General features: G+C 53.8%; 5 protein-coding genes across 5 annotated transcripts; 3 read left to right on the forward strand and 2 right to left on the reverse strand.

Annotated features, from left to right (window-relative positions):
• Positions 1-9: 9 nt before the first annotated feature.
• Positions 10-1,345, forward strand: BO86DRAFT_346046 (NAD(P)/FAD-dependent oxidoreductase). Its single transcript, XM_025669232.1, has one exon. The coding sequence runs from the start codon at positions 60-62 to the stop codon at positions 1,305-1,307; it is 1,248 nt and encodes a 415-aa protein (XP_025523927.1). The 5' UTR covers positions 10-59; the 3' UTR covers positions 1,308-1,345.
• A 211-nt stretch (positions 1,346-1,556) lies between these two features.
• BO86DRAFT_412644 (uncharacterized protein) lies at positions 1,557-4,082 on the forward strand. The gene is made up of 2 exons (XM_025674666.1): positions 1,557-1,699; positions 1,753-4,082. The coding sequence occupies exons 1-2, from the start codon at positions 1,621-1,623 to the stop codon at positions 4,008-4,010; spliced, it is 2,337 nt and encodes a 778-aa protein (XP_025523928.1). The 5' UTR covers positions 1,557-1,620; the 3' UTR covers positions 4,011-4,082.
• A 183-nt stretch (positions 4,083-4,265) lies between these two features.
• BO86DRAFT_450588 (aconitase) lies at positions 4,266-8,968 on the reverse strand (the record flags this gene model as incomplete). The annotated part of the gene is made up of 4 exons (XM_025676804.1): positions 4,266-5,254; positions 5,309-6,511; positions 7,414-8,049; positions 8,102-8,968. 4 exons carry the CDS (start codon positions 8,966-8,968, stop codon positions 4,289-4,291), a joined length of 3,672 nt encoding a protein of 1,223 aa, XP_025523929.1. The 3' UTR covers positions 4,266-4,288.
• A 375-nt stretch (positions 8,969-9,343) lies between these two features.
• BO86DRAFT_412646 (amidohydrolase 2) lies at positions 9,344-10,403 on the reverse strand (the record flags this gene model as incomplete). The annotated part of the gene is made up of 3 exons (XM_025674667.1): positions 9,344-9,795; positions 9,845-10,308; positions 10,357-10,403. 3 exons carry the CDS (start codon positions 10,401-10,403, stop codon positions 9,344-9,346), a joined length of 963 nt encoding a protein of 320 aa, XP_025523930.1.
• A 313-nt stretch (positions 10,404-10,716) lies between these two features.
• Positions 10,717-11,979, forward strand: BO86DRAFT_439444 (mitochondrial carrier; the record flags this gene model as incomplete). Its single annotated transcript, XM_025676164.1, has 5 exons — positions 10,717-10,832; positions 10,885-10,925; positions 10,979-11,074; positions 11,188-11,661; positions 11,770-11,979. Coding segments are annotated over 5 exons (937 nt in total), but the record flags the coding sequence as incomplete, so codon positions are not given.
• Positions 11,980-12,120: the final 141 nt, after the last annotated feature.

A 12,120-nucleotide genomic window follows, 5' to 3' on the forward strand; every position in this document is an offset into this window, starting at 1 on the left:
CTCGATTGTTTGGTCGCTTACAATTATTGGAGATCTTTTCGCGTCTTTACCTCTGCCCAATGCCTGACGCATCGTCAAGAAAGATTATTGTCGTCCTCGGAGGATCGTACGGTGGCGTCTCGACGGCGCACTACCTACTCAAGCATGTCATTCCCAAGCAGCCCACCCCGGATCTATATCAGATCATCCTTGTTAGTTCGTCATTCCAAGCCATGTGTCGACAGGCCTGCCCTCGTGCCTTGATTTCCGATGAGTATTTCGACCAGAAGAAGCTTTTCGTCGACATTCGCAGCATGTTCGCCCATTACCCCGAGGGCAGCTTCCGATTCATCCACGGAACAGCGACTGCAGTGACGCACACCGAGAGAAGCGTTTCAATCGCCATGTCCTCTGGCGGAACCCATGAGACTATTGCATACCACGTCCTCGTCATCGCCACCGGCGCCTCTACGCCCTCGCCCGCCCTCGGCCTCAACCAGGACGCCGTCCACCTCCGGAGTAGCTGGTCCGCAATCCGACAGACCCTACCGCACGTCAAAACCATCGTGATCGCAGGTGGTGGACCAGCGGGGGTGGAAACAGCCGGAGAGTTGGGAGAGCACCTCAACGGGCGCCACCGCGGCGGGTGGATGTCTTTCGGACGGAGCCCGAATCAGCCCCCGAACGTACACATTACTCTCGTCACATCCGGCTTCAGACTGCTTCCCGCCTTGCGACCGGCACTTGCAATTAAAGCCGAGCGGCTACTCGCCGACGTCGGCGTGTCAGTCATCAAGAACGCCCGCGTGCAGAGTGTCCATCCTGAGAATGCCGGTCCTGATGCAGTGGCTGCGACGGTGACGCTGGAAGACGGGCGAACGCTCCCTGCAGACCTGTATATTCCTGCTACGGGAACGAAGCCTAATACCGGCTTTCTGGACCCAAGTCTCGTGGCTGCGGATGGTCGAGTCGAGACAAACTCAACTCTACGTGTGAGGAATGCAGGGGACAGGGTTTATGCCATTGGGGATGCGGCCTCGTACGCGGCGCGGCCGTCAGTGCATGGTATTCTGCAGGCTGTGCCGATCCTTTGTGCTAACATCAGGCGGGATTTGTTGCTGGAGGGCGGAGGAGTAGGAGATGGTGACGGAGATTCTGTGTTCAAGGAGGATACACGTGAGACGCAGATCGTTCCGATTGGGACGGCTAGGGGTGTCGGAGCGATGATGGGGTATAAATTGCCCGGGTTTTTGGTTTGGCTGTTCAAGGGGCGCGATTATTTTCTGTGGACGACGAAGAAGATCTGGAGTGGCGAGCAGTGGGGCTAACAAGCTTTGCAGATGCGTCTGTGGAGAGTTGAGTAGTGAATGAGTCTGTATTATTCGGTCGGTTGTTGTTTACTGTGTACTTCACCTAAGCTACTATGTAGTTACCGTCACTTATATGTATAATTAGTAATCCTTGCGGAATAACTGACTAATGCACGGAACCGCGGGTCTGTGCGGGTCTCCGCGTCTGTCTTTATATGCACAGCTACTCCGTACCTACCCTCCCAATTTTCGCAACAGCCGACCAACCTTCAATCGAAAATAATGACACTGCGCTCGACCTAACTCCTCTCTCAATATAATATATCTGACTATGGTGACCGAGATGCGCGAGGCTCGCCGCACCGGGCACAAAAGAAAAGTCCGCAAAGGAACCCATAGTTGCTGGGAGTGTTCGTTTTGTGGGCCTGGAGCTTTGATGGATTGGCGCTGATTGCTGGCTTAGGTCGACGACGGAAGATCCGCTGTCAATTTGCGACGCCCAGTGACTCTGTCTGCGTCACTTGTAGTGCCAGAGGGACTCCTTGTGTTAGTCAGGATACCGTGGAAATCGACGCTGACCGGTTACCTTCGGAAGGGTTACTACAGCGAGACGGAGATGTTCTGGACCGTCTAAGAAAGCTGGAGGACATTGTTCAGAGCCTTCCTGGGGAGGCCAGGGGGTCTTCTAACGCTATAACTTTCAATGACAGACCTGTGAGCTCAGAAAGTTCACATCGAAGTACTCGGCCACCCTCACGACGAGCTCAATCTAGTACCCACACGGCGACGATAAACGATGTCTCTAGTTTCAGAACCGTGGAAGAGACGCCCACGGGTGCCATGATGGGCACCCGAGACATGCTGGCCATGCCTCATTCATCTCAGATCGAAAGACCGGAGTTCACGTGCCAGTATTCCAAGGACGAAAAGCTCCGCAACGCATTATTTGATCTCCTACCACCCACTGAAGTTACGATGGCACTGGTACTAGCTAGCCCCGGAGCAACAATGGTCTCCATGCTCTTCCACTCACACCAAGAGATCTCCCAGGGACGTTTCCAGAAGCTCACAGCAAGCTCCTGGCACCTTCTTAGAAAGAGTCACCCGATAATTCTCTCGAAGCGGCTGCTGCAACTGGCAATTTGCGTGCAGCACCTCAAACCTGAATGCAGTTATCTGTCTCTGAAAGATCAGGTGTATCTGAAGGGCGCAGCTGCGGATAATGTCACCACCGTCATGGAGCTGGTGACATCGCGTGATGAGCTGGCTTCTTCCCTTGACGGCGTGGAATGTCTTGTGTTGCTTGCGCTGTTTCAACTTAATGCTGGAAACCTGCGACGGAGCTGGTTAACTGTTCGTCGTGCCATAAATATTGCACAGCTTCTGGACTTGAATGATGGAGTCCAGACGCAATTCCACACCTTTGATGAGACCGTTCCTCCTGGGGCGGGAATATCTCCTCGGTGGCTCTGGTTTCGCGCGGTCTTCTTCGACCGATGTCTCTCGTTGTTTCTTGGTCTATCCCCAGCTGTGCAAGACAGCAACTTTGCCAATCTTTTGTTGACAGACAACTACGATCAAATGGAACGGCTTGAAACGAGCCAAACAATTCTCACAGGACGCATCCTCGAGCGCAACGCAATGATGAAAAGAAAAGACGACAACGCTGCCTTTTCTATGACCCACCTCATCGATGGAGAACTCGATGCAGCAGCTGAGAAAATGGGCTCAGAATGGTGGAACCTGTCTTCGATCAACACGCACGATCCGACTTCCAGCTCTCGTCTCTTGCTCCAAATTCACCACCACACGTTGAAACTATACCTTCATCTCCCTTACTTGCTCCGGCGTGAGCCCAGGTTTGGTGGTCGACAAGGCGGACGCTACGACCACAGCCGCGCATCATGTGCCACATTCGCCCGGGCAAACTTGCGTCTGTTCGATCCGTACCGCACTCTCCATCCCTCGGCCAGCGCCTGTCGCCACATTGATTACAGCGCGGTGATCGCGTGCATGACACTCTTGCTGGGATACCTGGCTGACCAGCCGCCTCACCTCGAGGCGGGCCACCACGACCCGGACGCGCAGCGGCAGGAGGATCTCAAACTCATCCAGAGTGTCCATGACAGGCTACAGCTTGTGGCCGAGACGTGCGAGGACACGATCTCCCGCGATTTTGCAGCTTTTGTCGCACGATTAGTTCCAATCATTCGTTTCAGAGATAGTGGGTCGAGGACCAGCGAGGAATTTCTCAGTAAAGAGCCGGAAAGTCGACCGATCACCTTTTCTGTTCCGCACCTCGGAACTGTTTTCATCCGACCCTGGGCTCTTGATTTCACGAACATCAGCATAGACCGGATCGTGGATTCGTTGTCGGAACTCACCCCTCAAATCAGCACTCCAGAACCGGTCTACTCCACAGACTCGCCTGTTGTAGACGGCAGCAGCAGCACGTCAAAATCAAGCAAGGAGCTACGACTACAGAACTCTCTAACTGCAACAAGACCAGGACTTTCTCCGTCGCCGATCGAGAATACTTCTCTTATCAGTGCACCCGCCTACACATTTCAAGCAGATGCTGATGGTCGTACTGCTGCTGAACTACCCGCAATTTCACTCTTGGATGCAGATCTGTCCCCCGAGTTCTGGCCTCTGCAGGGTCTCGACACAAACTTTTGGGACTTATTACAGCAGGGGATGGATAATGATTATAGCACCTAAGGAGTCTGTGTTATGCTGCACTTTGGTCTCCTTCTCACGCTATAACATTTTCTCGATTGAGTGATGGTAATGATCGCCAATCTTAGTACAGTTGTGAGGAAAACTGGATTACTTGGGAAGGGGAGGAGTATCGTTCAAGGTATAGTGAATCATGCCAAGTCTCAATATACATTCTGCGATCATATACTGACATAAAACATACTAAAACCAGAGGTCCCATGGTTCAATCCAGGCAGTCCGAACTCCCTAACCAACAAGTCAAATGACACATCAAGAAATCATGAACTGTTCACCCCACCACTCATCAGATTCAACGCGCTCCCTGCCCGGAAATATCCGATCTGCTCCTCAGTGAACGTATGCTGCAGTTCCGCTTCCCAAATCTCCCCTTGTGCTGAAGTCACCTGCAGCGTCAAGTTCTTCCCTGGAGCCAATTCCGCCAGACCGCGGATACTGACACGATCCGATGCGTGGATGCGATCATAGTCCGCCTCGTTCGCAAACGTCAGCGCCAACATACCCTGCTTCTTCAGATTGGCCTCGTGGATCCGGGCAAACGACTTTGCGATGATGGCCACCCCGCCTAGATAGCGCGGCTGCAGCGCGGCGTGCTCGCGCGATGAACCCTCGCCGTAATTGTGGTCGGCGATAACCACCCACGGCTGGTCGTGGCTCTTGTAGTACCGGGCTGTGGCGGGGACTTCTTGGCTTTCCTCGCCGGTGAGCTGGTTGCGGATGGAATTGACCTGGCCCGTCTCGGCGTTGACGGCGCCGATCAGTGTATTGTTGGAGATGTTCTCCAGGTGGCCGCGGTAGCGGAACCAGGGGCCTGCGGGAGTGATGTGGTCCGTTGTGCATTTGCCCTTTGTCTTGATGAGAACGACACAGTCTTCGAAGTCTCTGCCGTGCCAAGGTTCGAAAGGGGCGAGCCGTTGCAGGCGCTGGGAGGACGGCGAGATCTTGACCTCCAGGTTGTCTCGCTTGCTTGGGGGAGCCAGGTAGGCGGAGCTGGATTCTTTGTAGCCGTCCTTGGGGAGGGCGTCGCCGGTGGGAGGTTGGAACTTGAAGGTCTCGCCTGAGGGAGTGGTGAGCGTGTCCACTGTGGGGTCGAACGAGAGATCTCCGGAGAACACCTTGGCCATCACGAGCTCGGGTGAGGTGAGGAAGATGTGCGTGGCTGGATTGGAGTCAAGCCGACCGGAGAAGTTGCGGTTGTAAGAGGTGATGATCGAGTTCGGGGTGCCCTATACACTGTTGGTTAGAGTTGGGAGATCGATGCGATACACGACAGAACGCACCTTGGGCATGTCGGTGCGGTCCCAGGAACCACAGCACGGTCCACAAGCATTAGGTAGCATGACTGCCCCCAGCTTTTTAAACACAGGCAAAATACCGGCATCCTCGATTGTGTCGCGGGTCTGCAGACTGCCGGGCGAGATGAGAAGAGGCATCTTCGGCTGTAGGCCGGCATCGAGTGCCTGTTGGGCCAGATGCGCCGCACGTCCCATGTCTTCGAATGAGGAATTGGTACACGAACCAATCAGACCGGCTGTCAGTTCAGGCCACTGGTTCTCTTCAGCCGTCTGAGCGAACTTGGATAGTGGAGTAGAAAGATCCGGAGTGAATGGTCCATTGATGCGAGGCTCCAAGGTTGACAGGTCAATCTCAATCACCTGATCATACTCTGCACCCTCATCCGCACGTAGTTCTGGCGCAACACTCCCCACAGCGCGAGCCATGTCACTGCGATGGGTAGATCGGAGATAGTCTGCCATCTGGGGCGAGTAAGGGAAGATTGATGTCGTCGCGCCAGTCTCTGCGCCCATATTGCACACCGTCGCCATTCCAGTTGCGGACAGCGTCTGGGAACCAGGCCCGAAGTACTCAATGATTGAGCCTGTGCCGCCCTTCACTGAGATCAATCCTGCGACAGTACTGATGATATCCTTAGGGGAAGCCCACTGCGACAACTGACCGGTCAGTCGCACACCCAGCACCTTGGGCGCTTTCAGCTCCAATGGCAAGCCTGCCATGACATCGACTGCGTCGGCGCCTCCCACGCCGATAGCGATCATTCCCAGTCCACCAGCATTCGGGGTGTGCGAGTCCGTCCCGATCATCATCCCGCTAGGGAAAGCGTAATTCTCTAGAACAATCTGATGGATGATACCAGCTCCCGGCTTCCAGAACCCCATGTTGTACTTCTGACAAGCGCTCTCCATGAACTCGTAGACCTCGCGATGCGCCTCAATCGCACGGGGCAGATCTTGGTCCTCTCCGTCGCGGCTGACGATCAGATGGTCACAGTGAACGGTTGTGGGCACGGCCGCCGCGTCCATGCCGGCCGACATGAACTGAATCAGAGCCATTTGAGCGGTCGCATCTTGACAGGCAATGCGCAGGGGCCGTAATCGGAGTTGCGACTGTCCGCGTACAATGGGTTCGTCGAAACTCTCGTCGAGATGGCTATAGAGGACCTTTTCCGAGTATGTGAGGGGGCGCTTCAGTCTGCAGAAGTCAGCTGAGTTCTCAAACCCCCACCTATGCATTTTGATGATTGCTGCTTACCGATCTCTCAGGTTTGCGACCTTGGAAGGAAATTGGTGCAGATTGACCGTCTGGTGTTCCAGGCGACTGAGTGGTGCTGTCGCATGCGAGGCAAAGCCTCGGGCTAGCTTGGCCGACTTGTCCAGTCGCGCGAGTCTCAACATTGACGACATTGTCTCATTCTCTTGTTATTAGTGGTATGCAAGGGTGAAAGACGAAGACAAGAAGCCTCTGGTCATTATGTATCTTGTTATTCATTTGTTTTAAGTTGGTGGTGATTCGTTCGTAAAATCGGATACATCCGTCGGCTGTTCCGATAAGCGGCGAATACAGTTCCACGTGTGCAGAAAGCTTAATGCTGTGCGCAGACGTCGCGTCAAACTGGTGCTGTGAGCCCTGAAAAATCTAAGACAGTAACGGAGTTGAAGATGACGAAGGTGAGAAGAAGGCGCCGAGAAGTTGGTTGTTGCGTGAGCAGTTTCTTTTCGAAAACTTCGTAGTATCACGATCCCTCGAATTCGACCAGCTCCGTGGTCAGAGGACTTGAGCAGTTATCCTAAACACTAAAGACATTTGATATAGTGCTCCATTTCATATGCACTGGCATTCGTTCGATACAAACAAGTGGAGGCAAAAGAAGATACAATGTTGAGAGAGAAATATCATGTGATTGCTATGTGTATTGCTTGTTTTCCGATTTTTCCTCTTGCCCACTCCGTCTTCTTTCATCCTCACTTCATCTACCGTAAATTCATCCTTCTTCCAGAACTCCTCTGTCTCTATATCTAGAAGACCATTCTCAAACAAACTCGCGCATCTCTACATCACCAGCTGCATCCTCCTTTCCTTCCTCCACTTGAGCAACAGGCTGCTCGCCCTGCGGCAGACCCCGAGCCTGGCTCACCACCTTCCACACCGACGGCGCAGTAGCGAACACCTGGTCCAGCATCTCGAGGTTCCTATTCTTCGTCTCGGGATAGAATAGATACACACAGACCGGAATCGTGGCGGAGATCAGCGCATAGATCACATAGTACCCGTACCCGATGGTATCGATGGCGACCGGCGTGACAAGGACAACGACCAGATTCCACAACCAGTGGTTGGCCGTTGCCAAAGAAGACATGGCAGCCCGCAGTCGGCCGGGGGCCACCTCAGTGGCGTACAGGAAATTGCCCCCCATGAAGCCGATGGGATAGAAGAAATTGAAAACGAACATGAAGGCGACGTACACGATGGCCTTGGTGTGCGTGATGGTCCCCAGGCCGGTGGTGATCGCCAGCACCGCCATACACACGGCCATGCCGCCCCCGCTGATCATGAAGCTGAGGCGACGGCCCCAGCGGTCGATCGTCCAGCAGGGTATGAAGCAGCAGATGCACTTCCACATCAGCACGCTCGCGGCGAGAATTTTGGCCGTCGTGGGAGTCATGTTGAGGTAGTTTTGGAAGATGGTTGAGCTGTAGACGGAGATGAGGTTGCCGCCGCAGGCCTGGAAAGTCAGTTGGTTTGTCTGAGATTCAGAAAGAGGGGGGGATTCTTACCTGCTGAAAGAAGTTGAGTCCCATACAGAGAAGGAAACGGTAGAAGAGACGTTCCCGGTCGTCTTTGCGGAACATGTCCTTCAAGGAGGTTCTTTCCGTGCCCTCAAACGAGAGTTCAATGCCTGCGAGCTCACGCTGGACCATGATGTCGGTTGGTTCTTTCCCGCGATACTGCGCGAGGCTGATCATCGCTTCTTCTCGTCGGCCCTTGGAAGCCAACCAGCGAGGGGACTCGGGAAAGGCAAAGACGGACACCAGCAGTATAGCAGAGAAAAGGAATGGGATGATGAGGGGAGCCCGCCACTGCATCGTCGATGACGAAAGGAAGCTGAATCCTAGGTCGACCCAGTTGCACAACCAATAGCCCGTGCTGATAAAGATGCCGACACAGACAACCTGCTGTCCACGATCTTTGGACGAAGCACATTCTGACTGCCATACTGGCACGGTGCCACTCGTCTGGCCGATTGCAAACCCGATAATGACTCTGCCGACTATCAGCTGAGCAAGAGTTGTTGCTGAGCATTGCAAAGCCTGGCCGATGAACGTGATGATGGCTGCGAGGAAGATGACTCGTCGGCGACCCAGTCTGTCTGCGTAGAATGACAACGACAACGCGCCTATCATAGCGCCTATCTGGAACGAAGCATTGCAGGCTCCTTGAGAGGTGGAGTTGTGTGACTTTTGTGCCCCTGTGGTATCGATGGTGTCGATCTCAGGGAACACGTCCACCCAGCTGCGCAGACTCAGCAAGCTGCCCAGCACGGCCTGGTTGTATCCAAAGAGAATGTAGGATGGTGCAACCACCAGAGCCACCAGTGCGATTTGAAGCCGGAACCCGACAAGGGGGATGCGGAAGTAAGTCATCTGAAGAGCTGGTCGAATGCACGTTTGGTTCCTGGGTCGATAATTGTGCATCGATGAAAATCTTCTGGGGTACTTGTACTTCCGGACTGGAGAGTGCGGGGGACCCAATCTGGCATTACAAAGTCTTTCTCCTCGTTGGGCCACAGAGCAAATGGAACAACCCATCATCCCCATGGGGTCGGTAGCGATGGCCGGAAGCATCCGACATGTGGCGAAATCAGTCGAACAGGCTCGTTCCGATCCCTTGCCCGGCGAAACGAACAAAAGGGAAACCAATCAGGACCCCGCAGCTTGTAAAAACTCTATTCCAAGGGCAAGACAAACGAGGCTCTATCAAATTGGGCTAGCTTCTGGCTTCGAACCTCTAGTCAGACTCTATCCTTGGTACACGCGCCGTGGGTTATCCACAATCATCTTCTGCCATGCCCCGGGGCCCATCCATGCACTAAGGTTACGAAGAACGCCCTCGTTATCAATCTTTCGGAATGGTTCTTTGATATCTACTGTTTTCCCCAGTCGATCGTGCCCTTCTCCAGTATGAGGCCAGTCACTGCCCCAAATCAGCTGGTCAGGAACTTCACTAGCAAACAGCTCGACGATAGATTGCAAATCGCCGTAATTCGAGCTTGTTTCATTCGACATCCGGTAAAGACCTGAGATTTTGATTATCACACGAGCCTGTCTCGCCAGCGATAATAAAGATCCTAGCCCGGGCTGAGACATCGGCTTGGATCGGAAGTCGACCGGCAGCTTGGATGGGCCAGCGGTCCCACCAAGATGGTCTGCGATGATTGGTACTGGAAGCTCAAGGATACAGTCGTATAGTACTGTCATTTGTCAGATTATGTTCTCCCAAATGGAAGGCATATCGCATACCGTCCCATGCTGAAACTGGAATGAACATTTGGATCATCCAGCCAGGCAGATGCTGAATACGCTCCGCAGCATGTTGAACCCTTTCTTTCAGACTTGCGACATCTAATTTGTGACCGTCCGCCTGGAAGTTAAGACGTATGCCACGGATGCCCAGGTCGTGCATAGCTTGCAGTTCCTCGTCCGTCACGCGGGCAATGTCAATCACTGCTATTCCAAAAGCAGGGATTCTCCGGTCGCGTAGGTCGCGCAGACACTGCATCAATACTGTGCAGTCTGTCTTATACGGCGATGGCTGGACTAGTACCAGCGTGGTATTGTTGGCGCCAGAAATGGCGCTGTTGAAGGCGAGCAGTTCTTGTAGGGGTGCATCTTCCGGCGTATAGGCTCGACCAGCCGCATAGGGTCCTAGTCGGGGATCAAAGACGTGTACATGAGTGTCGAATGCGCCTTGGGGCAGGCGAGGTCTTTGATTCTCAGTCCATGGGCTCGAAGCTGGTTGGTGGTAAACTTACTGAAATGTTGAGCTCGAGCTCTGAGAATTGGTCGATTGGATGGACATGTTGCGCAGGCACTGCTGGCACGGTTTAATTCTTGTCACTAATTGAAGCTTGAGGGGACGGCTGAGTTTGAGCATAACTAAGGCTTTGTCCGAGTTGTTCCCTAACACTTATCTAGGACAGATATTCCGACTGAGTCGGACGGTTTCCGCGTAACCGACGCAAGGGTGAAACTGGACCGACCCGGTCGTATACATGCGTCGGATATATCCGACACGGGCGCAGAGGCCGGAGATGGATGTATGTATAACAATGTGCGAAAGTCACCAATGAAACAAGATAAGTCTATTCACTGGACAAGCAACATACCGGCACAATGGAGCCCGTTACCACTATCAGCACGCCTGTGCATCGCCATGATGTCACCGAGCAGAGACGACCCATCCCGTATAGAAACTTGGCCGTTGGGGCGGCCATGAATATCTTCCAGGGTACCTATTATCCAATTCTGTATCTCAAGTTTCGTCGGCTGACAACATGCAGTGACCTCACTGGGCCAGCCTTTGGAAGTAATCAAGACGCATGTATGGTGTGATCTTCACGAAACCCCCCTTTTCATACTGACGATATCATGCAGCTCGCGGCAAACCGCCAAGATACACTGCCCGAAGCCTTCAAGAAAACGTGGTCACGTGGCCGCTTTCTGGCGTTTTATCAAGGGTTGATTCCTTGGGTATGTGGTCCACTCTTCCTGACAGCTATTTCTTGTCCTTTCTCTAGGATAATTGCACAATTATTCCCCACCCATTTTTACCCTCGCCCCACCGTACCTGACAAGATGTACAGGCCTGGCTCGAAGCCAGCACGAAAGGCGCCATCCTCATCCTCGCTTCCAGCGAGGTCGAGTACCACGCCCGCACGCGATTCAACGCCTCGCCGACGCTGTGCGGTGTCCTCGGCGGCATCAGCGGCGGCGTGGCCCAGGCCTACCTGACCATGGGCATGACCACCTGCATGAAGACCGTGGAGGTAACGCGGACGAAGATCGCCGCGGACGGCCAGCGCAAGCCCCCCGGCACCGTCGAGATGTTCCTGCAGATCCTCCGCAAGGACGGCATCCGCGGCGTGAACAAGGGCGTCAACGCCGTGGCCCTCCGGCAGGTCACGGGCTGGGCGTCCCGCATCGGCATCTCGCGGTTCGCTGAGGAGACGATCCGCTCGATGCGCGGGAGAGGCAAACACGAGAAGCTGGGATTCGGGGATAAGATCCTCGCGTCGACGATTGGCGGGGCGCTGAGTTGTTGGAATCAGCCTTTCGAGGTGAGTTGCTCCTTTCTTGATGGGGGATTGCAAGGGGGGCGTTGGTTGGGTTGGGATGGTGTACGTGCGGGTGGTCATGAGCTGATCTTTTTTTCTGTTCGTGTGTAGGTCCTCCGTGTGGAGATGCAGTCGATGAAGAAGGATCCGTCGCGTCCGGTTTCGCCGACTGTGTTCTCGACGTTCAGGCATATTATTGCTACGTCGGGGGTTAAGGGACTCTTCCGGGGTGTGGTGCCGCGGATTGGAGTCGCGGCTTGGGCGACGATATGTATGGTTGGGTTTGGGGATACGGTTAAGGAGTATGTTAATCGGTTGTGATCTGGAGCAAAGGATTAGATTTCTCAAGTTGAAAATTTGGAGAACTCAGTGACATGTCTGTGACTTTCTGAATATGTATAGCTCATTCAATTTTGTCTTTCATATATGGTAGAAGGGAGATAATTCAGATCTCAATATATC

The sequence above is a fragment of the Aspergillus japonicus genome, assembly GCF_003184785.1.
Source record: "Aspergillus japonicus CBS 114.51 unplaced genomic scaffold BO86scaffold_63, whole genome shotgun sequence".
Classification (NCBI taxonomy): domain Eukaryota; kingdom Fungi; phylum Ascomycota; class Eurotiomycetes; order Eurotiales; family Aspergillaceae; genus Aspergillus; species Aspergillus japonicus.

Bases quoted from the DNA above. Each gene is read 5' to 3' on its own strand.
- BO86DRAFT_412644 (XM_025674666.1), top strand. From the start codon at position 1,621: ATGGTGACCGAGATGCGCGAGGCTCGCCGCACCGGGCACAAAAGAAAA. The intron at 1,700-1,752 runs GTTCGTTTTGTG...TTGCTGGCTTAG, and splicing joins AACCCATAGTTGCTGGGAGT to GTCGACGACGGAAGATCCGC.
- BO86DRAFT_346046 (XM_025669232.1), top strand. From the start codon at position 60: ATGCCTGACGCATCGTCAAGAAAGATTATTGTCGTCCTCGGAGGATCG.